The following is a 15,621-nucleotide window of genomic DNA, read 5'->3' on the forward strand; positions in this document are numbered from 1 at the left end:
GCACCCAAAACCATAAGATACCTAGGAATAAATCTAACCAAAGAGGCAAAGAATCTGTACTCAGAAAACTCATGAAAGAAATTGAGGAAGACACAAAGAAATGGAAAAACTTTCCATGCTCATGGATTGGAAGAACAAATATTGTTAAAATGTCAATGCTACCTAGAGCAATCTACACATTTAATGCAATCCCTATCAAAACACCATCCACTTTTTTCAAAGAAATGGAAGAAATAATCCTAAAATTTGTATGGAACCAGAAAAGACCCTGAATAACCAGAGGAATGTTGAAAAAGAAAAGCAAAGCTTGTGGCATCACAATTCCAGACTGCAAGCTCTATTACAAAGCTGTAATCATCAAGACAGTATGGTACTGGCACAAAAACAGACACATAGATCAATGGAACAGAACAGAGAGCCCAGAAATGGACCCTCAACACTATGGTCAAACTAATCTTCGACAAAGCAGGAAAGAATGTCCAATGGAAAAAAGTCTCTTCAACAAATGGTGTTGGGAAAATTGGACAGCCACATGCAGAAGAATGAAACTGGACCATTTCCTTACACCACACACAAAAATAGACTCCAAATGGTTGAAAGACCTAAATGTGAGACAGGAGTCCATCAACATCCTAGAGGAGAACACAGGCAGCAACCTCTTCGACCTCAGCCACAGCAACTTCTTTCTAGACACATCGCCAAAGGCAAGGGAAGCCAGGGCAAAAATGAACTCTTGGGACATCATCAAGATAAAAAGCTTTTGCACAGCAAAGGAAACAGTCAACAAAACCAAAAGACAACCAACAGAATGGGAGAAGATATTTGCAAGTGACACTACAGATAAAGGGCTGATATCCAAGATCTATAAAGAACTTATCAAACTCAACACCAAAAGAACAAATAATCCAATCGAGAAATGGGCAGAAGACATGAACAGACATTTCTGCAAAGAAGACATCCAAATGGCTAAAAGACACATGAAAAAGTGCTCAACATCACTCGGCACCAGGGAAATCCAAATCAAAACCTCAATGAGACACCACCTCACACCAGTCAGAATGGCTAAAATTAACAAATCAGAAAACGACAGATGTTGGTGAGGACGCAGAGAAAGGGGAACCCTCCTACACTGTTGGTGGGAATGCAAGCTGGTGAAGCCACTCTAGAAAACAGTATGGGGGTTCTTCAAAAAGCTGAAAGTAGAGCTACCCTACCACCCAGCAATTGCACTACTGGTTATATACCCCAAAGATACAAATGTAGTGATCCAAAGGGGTATGTGCACCCCAATGTTTATAGCAGCAATGTCCACAATAGCCAAACTATGGAAAGAGCCTAGATGTCCATCAATAGACGAATGGATATGAGAAGATGTGGTATATATATATATATATATATATATATATATATATATATATATATATATATATATACACAATGGAATATTATGCAGCCATCAAAAAATGAAATCTTGCCATTTGCAATGACGTGGTGGAACTAGAGGGTATTATGCTGAGTGAAATAAGTCAATCAGAGGAAGATAAGTATCATATGATCTCACTGATACGAGGATTTGAGAAACAAAACAGAGGATCATAGGGGAAGGGTGGGAAAAATGAAACAAGACGAAACCAGAGAGGGAGACAAACCATAAGAGACTCTTAATCTCAGGAGACAATTTGAGGGTTGCTGGAGGGGAGGGGGGCGGGAGGGATGGGGTGGCTAGGTGATGGACATTGGGGAGGGTATGTACTATGGTGAGCTCTGTGAATTGTGTAAGACTGATGAATCACAGACCTGTACCCCTGAAACAAATAATACATTATATGTTAATAAAAAATTTTTTAAGTTAATTATGTAATTATAAAAGACAGTATCAATACATATCACTTTTTCTTTTAACTAATTTCAAAAGAAATTGTATAAAACTATTTATATAATTACAATGTTAGGCCTGTAATACAGAAAAGTAATAAATCTGACAATAATAACATAAAGGAAGTGGATGGGAACAAAGTTGTAATAGAGTAAGAAATGATACTAGATGGGAATGCAAATCCATAGGAACAAATGAAGAGGACCAAAAATGCTAAATAAGAAGTAAGTTTAACAAACTATAATTACATGCTTGCTCTCCTTTATCCACTTCTGTAATAGGTGTAAAATTATATAAGTATTAATTATAACAGTGTATTTTTGGAATCATAACACATGTAGATAAAATGTGTATAACAATAGTAGCACAAAAATAGAGAAGAGGGAACAAAACTATATCAGCTCTCTAGAATTAAGTTAATATAAATCTGAAGTTGACCTGGTAATTAAATTGTGTATAGTAAGGCTCAGAGCAACTACTAAGAAAATAAGTCAAAAATATATATAGTGAAAAAATCATTAAAGGAATTTAAATGTTACACTAGAAAATAGTCAATGCAAAAGAAAGCAATAAATAGAGTAACAAAAATTACATGAGGCATCAACAAAAAATCAAAATGGCAAACATAAACCCGGCTATATTGATAATAATATTGTTAGTGGATTAAACAATCCATATAAAAGGCAGATTGTCAGATGTTTTAAAATAAGATATCCAGCTCTATGCTCTGTACAGGAGACACATTTTAGATTCAAAGATACAAATAGTTGGAAAGTAAAAAGATGTAAAGAATACACAAAATGCAACCAAAGTAAAGCTGCAGTAGCTATGCAAATATCAGACAAAATAGACTTTAAAACAAAGTGTTGCTAGAAATAGAGAAGGATATTTTATAATGATAAAGGGGTCAATTTAGTATGAAGTTGTAACAATTATAAATATATATGCACCTAACAACAAAGTTCCCGCATATGTGAAGCAAAAACTGTCAGAATTTAAGGCAGAAATAGACAATGGAAAAATAATAATTGTAGATTTCAGTATCCCACTTTCAATGAAAGATATAGCAAGTAGGCAGAATATCAACAGATAAATAGATGACTTGAAAAATATTACACACAATAGATCTCATAAGTATCTATACACATTTCATCTAATAGCAAAATCTATGTTTTTCTCAACCACATGTAGAATACTCTGTATGACAGAGTATACATTAGGCCACAAAAAAAGCCTGAATGAATTTAAAAGATTGAAATTACACAGTGTAGTTTCTGAATACAATGGAGTGAAATTATAAATTTACAACAGGAAGAAATGAGAAATTCACATATTTGTGGAAATTAAACAACATACTTCTAAATACTAATGGTGAAAGAAAAAATCACAAAGAAAATTAGGAAATATTTGACATGAATGAAAATGACATAACACACAAAACTAATGAGATGCAGCTAAAGCAGTGCTTAGAGGGAAATTTATAGCTGTAAATTCCTACATTAAAAAGTTCTCAAATAAACAATCTGTCTACTTAAGACAGCCAGCTAAATCCAAAGAAAGAAGGAAATAAGGGAATTAATGAAACCAAACGTTAGTTCTTTGAAAAGATCAATGAAAGTGACAAACCTTTAGCTATACTGACCAAGGAAAAAAAAAGAGAGAGAGAAGATTCAAATCACTAAAATCAGAAAGGAAAGGTCCACTACAGAAATAAGTCAAAGGGGGTGATCAGCTAAACAGTCTCATTTCAATGCATTTAAATTAGATTACATTGTTAAAAATGAAAACCTCTGGAATAAACATCATGATGGAGGGGACTGCAGCACAACAGGGATAATTTGAGACATGTTGGATATTTGTGAACACACTTATCCTCTTGGTCATGTTTTCTTTTTTTATAATATTGAAGTATACCTGACATACAATGTTATATTAGTTTCAGGTGTACAACATAGGGATTTTGCAATTCTATACAATACTTAATTCTTACCACAGCAAGTGTAAAGTAGGATTAATGAGTTACTGGATTTAAATGATACTTTCTTCTTTAAACTTAACCAATAATTATGAGAGCTATGGATAAAAATTATATAAATATTTTGAAACTATTTTAGGTTACTATGTGTTACCTCCCCTGACTAGAATTTAAATTCTTCAAGGATGACAGATTTATTATCTGGGTTTTCAAGTTTTAATTAAAAGTTTACCACAGTCTAGGTCAGTGTACAATTCATAACATAATTCATATATAAATAATGCAATATTACTCAGCCATCAGAAAGGATGAATACCCAACTTTTACATCAACATGGATGGGACTGGAAGGGATTATGCTAAGTGAAATAAGTCAAGCAGAGAAAGTCAATTATCATATGGTTTCACTTATTTGTGGAACATATGGAATAGCATGGAGGACATTAGGAGGAGGAAGGACAAAATGAAGGGGGGGAGATGAACCATGAGAGACTATGGACTCTGAGAAACAAACTGAAGGTTTTTTGCGGGGTGGGGGGATGGGTTAGCCCAGTGATGGGTATTAAAGAGGGCACGTATTGCATGGAGCACTGGGTGTTACACGAAAACAATCATGGAGCACTACATCAAAAACTAATGATGTACTGTATGGTGACTAACATAACATAATAAAATAAAATAAAATAAACTTTTTTGAAAAAATAATATAATTCATAAATGTTGTCAAGTGGCTGATGGCAATGCTGTTAAGTTCCAATATAACAAACTCTTTAGTGTTTTTATATAGCTGAGTGATTTGTACTCATTCATACTCATTGAATATTAGAACATGCAGTTAATCAAATAAAAAATTATTTTTAATCTCATCACCTCAAAATATAACAATTGGTATTTTTTGGAATTTTCTTCTGAGAGATATTGCTAATTCTAATGAATAATCCATATATAGATTTCAAATTTAAGGTTTTAATGAAAAGTTTGTTGTCATGTTCCCTCATGAAAGCTAAGGTATTGTTACATCTTCTGCTTGATCCCTAGGTCTCTATCCTGCTACCAGTGGTGAGGCCTATATTAATGGATATGACATCTCACAGCAGATGGTCCAGATCAGGAAAAGCTTGGGCTTGTGTCCCCAACAAAATTTGTTGTTTAATTACTTGACCGTGTCAGAACACCTTTATTTCTATTGTGTGGTAAGCCAAAAAAGATATGTTCCTTTTTCCCACTCTATTGATGTACTTCAGGTAGATTACCAAATATCAATATCCTTATTCTTAGAAAGTTCAAAAACTGATTTTTGATGAATTCTCCTTTAAACGTAAAGACAGGCTAAGGGAAGAAGACAATATAGAAAACATATAAGAAAAGGCTTGTTTAAAGTGTTTCTAAGGAAAAAGCTGGAAGCACCATGTAAACTGGTTTCTCTTTCTAGGTAAAAGGAGTACCTCAAAAGACACGTCTTATGGAAACTGATCATATGCTGGCTGCTTTTAACCTGCTAGATAAGCGTAATGAATTTTCATGTTCACTGAGTGGAGGAATGAAGCGCAGACTCTCCATGATCATAGCACTTATAGGGGGCTCCAAGGTAAAAAAAAAAAAAAGGGGGGGGGAACACTAAAAATGGATCCCCACCAAAGCTGGTCTAAAAAGATCAGCCAACAGAAACCTGAGAGCTGATAAGGATCTAACACTGTAAAAAGAACCTTACAAATTAATCCCATATGGAATTCACATTATCAAATTATTGTAATAAATTTGTCAAGGTTTGGAATTATTCTAGCATTCCTAATTCAGTTTTAGGCTAAACTTGTTAGCTTAACTGAACAAGTGACTGAAAAAGCAAAACCAGAATAAGCCCCATAAGTGACACTTAGTGACCTTAGTGACACTAGTACATAATGTTTAATGGTTATAAAATTGTTCTTCTGGTCTTTAGGTGGTGATACTTGATGAACCAACATCTGGCATGGACCCAGCCTCAAGGAGGGCCACCTGGGATGTCCTTCAGCAGTATAAACAGGATCGTACCATCTTATTGACCACCCACTACATGGATGAAGCTGACTTCCTGGGTGACCGCATAGCCATCATGGTCAACGGATCCCTGCGGTGCTGTGGCTCTTCAGTTTTCCTGAAAAAAATATATGGTCTCTCCCTTTGATTATTTTTTGGATATTGATATCTTAATATTCTTCAAACATAATCTTCATGGATACTGACGTCTTAGGAATATTATTCTAATATAATTTCCATAATTTTTTGTCTATCTCCCCAAAACTTCTGTGATTTCCTCTATCCTTTTATTTGGGGCTCAGCTATGAGCCCTTTGAAGTAATGGTCATAGTTTATTTTTAATATGGAAGTGTAATTGACATACACTGTCCTATTATTTTCAGGTGTACATCCTAGTGATTCAGTATTTTATACATTACAAAATGATCCCCATGATAAGTCTCGGTACCATCTGTAACCATACAAAGTTATTACAATATTATTGACTGTATTCCCCATGCTGCATATTATATCCTCATTGCTTATTTATTTTGTAACCAGAAGTTTATTCCTCTTAATCCCCTTTGCCCCTTTGCTTGACTTCCAACCCCTTCTGTTTCTGGTAACTGACAGTCTGTTCCTTGTATCTTTGAGTCTGTTTTGTCTACTTTTTTTGTTTTTTAGATTCTACATGTAAGTGAAATTATTTGGTATTTGTCTTTGTCTGATTTATTTCACTTAGCATGACACCCTCTAGGTCCATCCATGTTGTTACAAATGGCAAGATTTCATTTTTTATGGCTAAGTAATATTCCATTGTATATATTTACCACATCGTCTTTATTTGTACATCAGTGGGTGGACACTTAGGTTGCTTCCATAACTTGGCTCTGGTAAATAATGCTGCAATAGACATAGGGGTGCATATCTTTTTGAATTGGCATGGTTGTGTTCTTTGAGTAAATGCCCAGTAGCAGAATTACTGTAGTTCTATTTTTAATTTTTTGAGGAACCTCCACACTGCTTTCCACAGTGGTAGCATCAGTTTCCATTTCTACCAACAGTGCAAGAGGGTTCTTTTTTCTCCATATCCTCACCATCACTTGTTGTTTCTTGTATTACTGGTTTTAGCCATTCTTTTTTTTTTATTATTGTTATGTTCAGTTAGCCACTGTATAGTACATCATTAGTTTTTGATGTTAGTGTTCAATGATTCATTAGTTACATATAACCCAGTGCTCATCACAAAACGTGCCCTCATTAATACGCATCACCCTGTTACTCCCCCCACACCTCCTCTCCTTTGAAACCCTCAGTTTTTTTTCCCAGGTTCCATGGTCTCTCATGGTTCATCTCCCTCTCTGATTTCCCTCCCTTCACCTATGGTCCTCTGTGCTATTGCTTATGTTCCATATATGAGTGAAACCATATGATAATTGTCTTTTTCTGCTTGACTTCTTTCACTTAGCATAATCCCCTCCAGTTCCATCCATGTTGAAGCAAATGGTGGATATTCATCCTTTCTGATGGCTGAATAATATTCCATTGTATATACGTACTGCAGAGGAACTAGTCAACAAAATTAAGAGGCAACCTACGAAATGAGAGAAGATATTTGTAAATGACATTACAGATAAAGGGCTGGTATCCAAGATCTATAAAGAACTTCTCAAACTCAACATGAAAAACAAACAACCCAGTCAATACATGGGCAGAAGACACAAACAGACACTTCTCCAGAGAAGACATACAAATGGCTAACAGACACGTGAAAAAGTGTTCAACATCACTAGCCATCAGGGAAATTCAAATCAAAACCACAATGAGATACCACCTTACACCAGTTAGAATGACAAAAATTAACAAGACAGGAAAAAACGAATGTTGGCAAGGATGTGGAGAAAGGGAAACCCTCTTACACTGTGGGTGGGAATGTAAGCTGATACCATCACTCTGGAAAACAGTATGTAGATTCCTCAAGAAGTTAAAAATAGAGCTACCCCATGACCCAGCAATTACACTACCAGGTATTTACCTCAAAGATACAGATGTAATGAAAAGAAGGGGCACATGCACCCCAGTGTTCATAGCAGCAATGTCCAAAATAGCCAAACTGTGGAAGGAGCCGAGGTGCCCTTCAACAGTTGAATGGATAAAGAAGATGTGGTTTTAGCCGTTCTGACAGGTGTGAGGTGATATCTCCTTGTGGTTTTGATTTCTATTTCCCTGATAATGAGTAATGTTGAGCATCTTTTCATGTGTCAATTAGCCATCTATATATCTTTGGAGAAATGTCTTTTCAAGTCTTCTGCCCATTTTTAAATTGATTATTTGTTTTTTGGTGTTGAGTTGTATAATTTATTTGTCTATTGTGGATATTAACCCTTTATTGGATATCATTTGCAAATATCTTCTCCCACTCATGGTGCTTTTTGTTTTGTTGACATTTCCTTCACTGCGCAAAAGCTAGTATTGATGTAGTCTCAATAGTTTAATTTTGCTTTTGTTTCCCTTGCCAGGAGACCTATCTAGAAAAATGTTTCTATAGTCAATGTCAAAGAGATTACTTCCTGTGTTGTCTCCTAGGAATTTTTGGTTCGCAAGCATTTTCTTTTATTCTGTAGGTTGCCTTTCCATTTTGTTGATTGTTTCCTTTGCCATACAGAATATTTTTATTTTTTAATTTCTTTTTTTAGTTTTATTTTATTTTATTATGTTATGTTGGTCACCATACAATACATCATTAGTTTTTGATGTAGTGATCCAAAAAGATTTATTGATTTATTTTAAAGAGTGAGAGAGAGAGCTAGTGAATGGAGGGAGGTGCAGAGGGAGAGAATCTTCAAACAGACTCTCCACTGAGCACAGAGCCTGACTCAGGGCTCAGTCCCACGACCATGAGCTCCTGACCTAAGCCGAAACCAAGAATTGGATGCTTAACTAACTAAGCCACCCAGGCGCCCCCAGAATCTTTTTAGTTTGTTGTGGTCACACTTGTCTATTTTTTTTAATTTTTTATTGTTATGTTAATTACCACACTTATCTATTTTTTATTTTCTTTGCTGTGTATTTGTTTCATATCCAAAAAACATCATATCAAGAAGCTTTTACCCAGTGTTTTCTTATAAGAGTGGATCTTACTTTTTTTTTCATCTATTCAGTTCTGTCTTTTGATTGAAGAGTTTGTTTATATTTAATATAGATTTTGATAGGGAAGTACTACTTTGTTACTCGTGTTCTGTTTGTCTTATACTTCTTGTGTCCCTCTTTTCCTGTCTTGCTATCTTCATTTCCTTTTTACTGATTTTTGTATTGATATGCTTTGATTTCTTTCTTTTGTGTAATTTCTAGACATTTTCTTTGTGGTTGTCATGGGACTCACATAAAATATAACTATATTATAAGCTGATAAACTCCATTGTATACAAAACACTGTTCTCTTTACCCCACAACACTTTAGTTATTGATGCCACATTTATGTATATTTGTATTGTTTATTTATCTTTATTTTTAGTTGCATGTTTTAGTAATAATATAACACATTTTAGTTATTTTTTAATACTTTTATATTTGTATATATTTTAGATATTGTATATTTTTTTTAATTCTTTTAACTTTTATAGTAGGATTAAAAGCTTACCCACCATCATTACAATATACATTATTCTGTATTTGTGTATTTACCAATTTCTGTGAGATTTATACTTTCATATGATTTTATATTACCAGTTAGCATCCTTTTTTCTTTTTAACCATACTTTCCAATTTGAAGAACTCCCTTTGCCATTTCTTAGAATGCAGATCTAGTAGTAATGAATTTTCTCAGCTTTTGTTTATCTAGGAAAGTCTTTCTTCTTCATTTTTTTAAAATTTTTTTATTATGTTAATTACCATATATTACATCATTTGTTTTTGATGTAGTGTTCCATGATTCATTGTTTGTTCATAACACCCAGTGCTCCATGCAGAATGTGCCCTCCTCAATACCCATCAGTAGGCTAACCCATCCCCCCACCCTCCTCCCCTCTAGAACCCTCAGTTTGTTTTTCAGAGTCCATCATCTCTCATGGTTCGTCTCCCCCTCTGACTTACTCCCCTTCATTCTTCCTCTCCTGCTATCTTCTTCTTTTTCTTTTTTCTTAAAATATGTTGCGTTATTTATTTCAGAAGTACAGATCTGTGATTCAACAGTCTTGCACAATTCACAGCACTCACCGTAGCACATACCCTCCCCAATGTCTATCACCCAGCCACCCTATCCCTCCCACCCCCAACCACTCCAGTAACACTCAGTTTGTTCCTGAGATTAAGAATTCCTCATATCAGTGAGGTCATATGATACATGTCTTTCTCTGATTGACTTATTTCACTCAGCATAACACCCTCCAGTTCCATCCAAGTCGTTGCAAATGGCAAGATCTCATTCCTTTTGATGGCTGCATAATATTCCATTGTGTACATATACCACCTCTTCTTTATCCATTCATCTGTCGATGGACATCTTGGCTCTTTCCACAGTTTGGCTATTGTGGACATTGCTGCTATAAACATTGGGGGGCACGTACCCCTTCGGGTCCCTACATTTGTATCTTTGGGGTAAATACCCAGAAGTGCAATTGCTGGATCGAATGGTAGCTCTAATTTCAACTGTTTGAGGAACCTCCATACTGTTTTCCAGAGGGGTTACACCAGCTTGCATTCCCACCAACAGTGTAGGAGGGTTCCCCTTTCTCCACATCCCCGCCAACATCTGTCGTTCCCTGACTTGTTAATTTTACCATTCTGACGGGTGTGAGGTGGTATCTCATTGAGGTTTTGATTTCGATTTCCCTGATGCCGAGCGATGTTGAGCACTTTTTCCTGTGTCTGTTGGCCATTTGGATGTCTTCTTTGGAAAAATGTCTGTTCATGTCTTCTGCCCATTTCTTGATTGGATTATTTGTTCTTTGGGTGTTGAGTTGGATAAGTTCTTTATAGATTTTGGATACTAGCCCTTTATCTGATATGTCATTTGCAAATATTTTCTCCCATTCTGTCGGTTGTCTTTTGGTTTTGTGGACTGTTTCTTTGGCTGTGCAAAAGCTTTTTATCTTGATGAAATCCCAATACTTCATTTTTGCCCTGGCTTCCTGTGCCTTTGGTGATGTTTCTAGGAAGAAGTTGCTGCGGCTGAGGTCGAAGACGTTGCTACCTGTGTTCTCCTTTAGGATTTGGATGGACTCCTGTCTCACGTTTAGGTCTTTCAACCATTTGGAGTCTATTTTTGTGTGTGGTGTAAGGAAATGGCCCAGTTTCATTCTTCTGCATGTGGCTGTCCAATTTTCCCAACACCATTTGTTGAAGAGATTGTCTTTTTTCCACTGGACATTCTTTCCTGCTTTGTCAAAGATAAGTTGACCATAGAGTTGAGGGTCCATTTCTGGGCTCTCGATTCTGTTCCATTGATCTATGTGTCTGTTTTTGTGCCAGTACCATACTGTCTTCATGATGACAGCTTTGTAATAGAGCTGGAAGTCCGGAATTGTGATGCCGCCAGCTTTGCTTTTCTTTTTCAGTATTCCTCTGGCTATTCGGGGTCTCTTCTGGTTCCATACAAATTTTAGGATTATTTGTTCCATTTCTTTGAAAAAAGTGGATGGTATTTTGATGGGGATTGCATTGAATGTGTAGATTGCTCTAGGTAGCATTGACATCTTCACAATGTTGGTTCTTCCAATCCATGAGCATGGAACGTTTTTCCATTTCTTTGTGTCTTCTTCCATTTCTTTCCTGAGTATTTCATAGTTTTCTGAGTACAGATCCTTTGCCTCTTTGGTTAGATTTATTCCTAGGTATCTAATGGTTTTGGGTGCAATTGTAAATGGGATCGACTCCTTGATTTGTCTCTCTTCTGTCTTGCTGTTGGTGTATAGGAATGCCACTGATTTCTGTGCATTGATTTTATAGCCTGCTACTTGACTGAATTCCTGTATGAGTTCTAGCAGTTTTGGGGTGGAGTCTTTTGGGTTTTCCACATACAGTATCATATCATCTGCAGAGTGAGAGTTTGACTTCCTCTTTGCCGATTTGGATGCCTTTGATTTCTTTTTGTTGTCTGATTGCTGTGGCTAGGACTTCTAATACTATGTTGAATAGCAGTGGTGAGAGTGGACATCCCTGCCGCGTTCCTGACCTTAGGGGAAAAGTTCTCAGCTTTTCCCCATTGAGAATGATTTTCGCTGTAGGTTTTTCGTAGATGGCTTTTATGATATTGAGGTATGTACCCTCTATCCCTATACTCTGAAGAGTTTTGATCAAGAAAGGATGCTGTACTTTGTCAAATGCTTTTTCTGCATCTATTGAGAGGATCATATGATTCTTGTTCTTTCTTTTGTTAATGTATTGTATCACGTTGATTGATTTGCGGATGTTGAACCAGCCTTGCAGCCCAGGGATAAATCCCACTTGGTCGTGGTGAATAATCCTTTTAATGTACTGTTGGATCCTATTGGCTAGTATTTTGGTGAGAATTTTTGCATCCATGTTCATCAAGGATATTGGTCTGTAATTCTCCTTTTGGATGGGGTCTTTGTCTGGTTTTGGGATCAAGGTAATGGTGGCCTCATAAAATGAATTTGGAAATAGAAGTTTTCCTTCCATTTCTATTTTTGGAACAGTTTCAGGAGAATAGGTATTAATTCTTCTTTAAATGTCTGATAGAATTCCCCTGGGAAGCCATCTGGCCCTGGGCTTTCGTTTGTTGGGAGATTTTTGATGACTGCTTCAATTTCCTTCGTGGTTATAGGTCTGTTCAGGTTTTCTAGTTCTTCCTGGTTCAATTTTGGTAGTTGATACATCTCTAGGAATGCACCCATTTCTTCCAGGTTATCTAATTTGCTGGCATAGAGTTGCTCATAATATGTTCTTATACTTGTTTGTATTTCTTTGGTGTTGGTTGTGATCTCTCCTCTTTCATTCATGATTTTGTTGATTTGGGTCATTTCTCTTTTCTTTTTGATCAGTCTGACCAGGAGTTTATCAATCTTGTGAATTCTTTCAAAGAACCAGCTCCTAGTTTCGTTGATCTGTTCTACTCTTCTTTTGGTTTCTATTTCATTGATTTCTGCTCTGATCTTTATGATTTCTCTTCTCCTGCTGGGTTTAGGCTTTCTTTGCTGTTCTTTCTCCAGCTCCTTTAGGTGTAGGGTTAGGTTGTGTATTTGAGACCTTTCTTGTTTCTTGAGAAAGGCTTGTATTGCTATATCCTTTCCTCTCAGGACTGCCTTTGCTGTATCCCAAAGATTTGGGGCAGTTGTGTTTTCATTTTCATTGGTTTCCATGAATTTTTTTAATTCTTCTTTAATTTCCTGGTTGACCCATTCATTCTTTAGTAGGATGCTCTTTAGCCTCCACGTATTTGAGTTCTTTCCGACTTTCCTCTTGTGATTGAGTTCTAGTTTCAAAGCATTGTGGTCTGAAAATATGCAGGGAATGATCCCAATCTTTTGGTACCGGTTGAGACCTAATTTGTGACCTAGGATGTGATCAATTCTGGAGAATGTTCCATGGGCACTAGAGAAGAATGTGTATTCCATTGCTATGGGATGGAATGTTTTTCTCCTTCATTTTTCAAGGATAGTTTTGCCAGGTAGAGTATTCTTGGTTGGTAACTTTTTCCTTCAGCACTTTGAATATATCTCATTATTTCCTCTAGCCTTCAAGGTTTCTGCTGAAAAATCAGCTAGTTGTCTGGTGAGTATTCCCATGTATGTAACAACTTGCTTTTCTCAGCTGCTTTCAAAATCTTCTCTTTGTCTTTGACTTTTTACTATTTGATTCTAATGTGCCTTATTGTAGATATCTTTGGATTCATCTTGTTTAGATCCTTTGTATTTGTGACTCTGAATGTCCATTTCCTTTCCTTGGTTGGGAAGTTTTCAGCCATTATTTCTTTGAATAAACTTTCTAGTTCCTCCTCCTCCTCCTCTTCCTCCTTCCCCTTCTCTCTCTCTCCATCTCTCTCTCTCCCTTATGGGACTCCCATGTTGTATATATTGCTCTACTTAGTGATACCATAAGTCTCTTGGGCTTTATTTACTCTTTTTCATTTTTTTCTTTTTGTTCTTCTGAGTGAATAATTTCCAGTGACTTGACTCTGAGGTCACCTTATCCTTTTGTCCACTTTATGTAGTCCACTTTTGAACCCCTCTAATGAATTTTTCATTTTAGTTATTGTATTCTTCAGCTCTGCAACTTCTTTTTGGTACTTCTTAAACTTTGTTTCTTTGTTGAAATTCTAACTTTGTTAATGTGTTGGTATCCTGACCTTGGTGAGCATCTTTATGATGTTATTTTAAATTCTGTCAGGTAAAGTATGTAGATCTCCATTTAATAGAGTCATATTCTGGAGATATACTTTTCCTTTGTTTGGAAAACATTTCTGTGTCTGCTTCTCAATTGTTTCCATCACACTTAGCATTATATTTTCTAGTTTCCTTGCATGTTTTGTTATTCTTTATGTTATTTTTTATGATTAAATTTATGAATAAAATAATAGTGGAGTCTAAAGTAGTTGATATTATCCCCAGAAAATGGTATACCCTGGTCTCTTAGGCCACTGTTATGGAAGACTAAGTCTATAAACTATATTTGAGCAAATACTGGGATGTATTACGCCTTTGTTTAGATTCTCCCCATCACTGTCTTCAAATGTTTTAGTAATAGAATCAGAATTTTAGTCTTAGCGGAGGTTGGAATCTGTACATGAATGAGACCATGGAGATCTCTTTAAGCTTTAGTCCAGTTCCCAGCTTTTTGTATCTGACAAATGCTCTTTGATTTCCATTTCTGCACTATTTTCTTCACCTTAAAGGTTTTCTGTCTACCCTGCTGCCTTCTCTCTAACCTTCAAAGGGCCATTGCAGTGAAGGACTGATGTACCCCAGAAGTGTTTCTCTCAGCTCTTTTGTCCTGCCCAGAGCTATCAGAGTACCACTGCAATGTTTTCCACAAAGTTCTATAGTGCCCTAGAGGCATTTTTTTCTCCTCCCTACCCTTTCCTCCAGCTTTGCAAGACTAGTATAGTGCAGCTGATGGAGGTGAAGAGCACTTTGGAAAGATTTCTCAGATCTCTGAAGGAAAGGACTTTTATCTGATTAATTTACTGCCTTACCTATAATAAGGACCAAATATATATCTGTTTAATGAACATTAACTTTGTCTTCTCAGATTTCAGTGTCAATAGAACAAGAGGCCATATAAGAGAGCTTTTATTTCCATCTCTGTTCTATCAGTCCCTAAGAAAATGAATAAAATTACAAAAGAAGTATTTAGTAGACTTCTTAGACTTATAGTCATATGATTAACATGCCTTATCTTCTAGTTCACCCAAACTATGGAAAGCCAACTATGGTCTCCCAAGAATATTGGAAATACAAACTTGTTTTATTTGTTCTTCTAAATGGATTTTCTCAGGTGTGGGATACCACATTGTCATGGTGAAGGAAGCTCACTGTAATGTTGAAGAAATCTGCAAATTGCTTCAGTATCATATACCAACAGCCACTTTGGAGAAGAATGTTAATAATGAAGTATCTTTTATTCTACCCAAAGAGTACACACACAGGTATGAGTCCAGAGAATGTAAAATGATTGATGTTTAGATAACCAGATGTAATTATTGCTTTTCCTGGTTTCTTCAGGCTTAGCAAATAGAGTTTATTTAACAAGCCAAAATTCCAGTCATTGCTGTCACTTGCACTGAAAAGAAGGATGCCACACTTGGCTATAGCTTCCTG

General features: G+C 36.0%; 1 protein-coding gene across 1 annotated transcript in view; it reads left to right on the top strand.

Annotated features, from left to right (window-relative positions):
• Positions 1-15,621, top strand: part of LOC148161696 (phospholipid-transporting ATPase ABCA3-like) — a 172,160-nt gene that overhangs the window by 50,855 nt on the left and 105,684 nt on the right. The window contains exons 13-16 of the mRNA XM_088020630.1: positions 4,889-5,043; positions 5,283-5,438; positions 5,790-6,000; positions 15,299-15,449. Coding sequence (XP_087876756.1) covers positions 4,889-5,043; positions 5,283-5,438; positions 5,790-6,000; positions 15,299-15,449 — 673 coding nt within the window. The remainder of the gene's footprint in view (positions 1-4,888; positions 5,044-5,282; positions 5,439-5,789; positions 6,001-15,298; positions 15,450-15,621) is intronic.

Source organism: Eumetopias jubatus, unplaced genomic scaffold (assembly GCF_037043125.1).
Source record: "Eumetopias jubatus isolate StellerSeaLion01/CBP00866 unplaced genomic scaffold, mEumJub1_p1.0 scaffold_91, whole genome shotgun sequence".
In the NCBI taxonomy this organism is placed as follows: domain Eukaryota; kingdom Metazoa; phylum Chordata; class Mammalia; order Carnivora; family Otariidae; genus Eumetopias; species Eumetopias jubatus.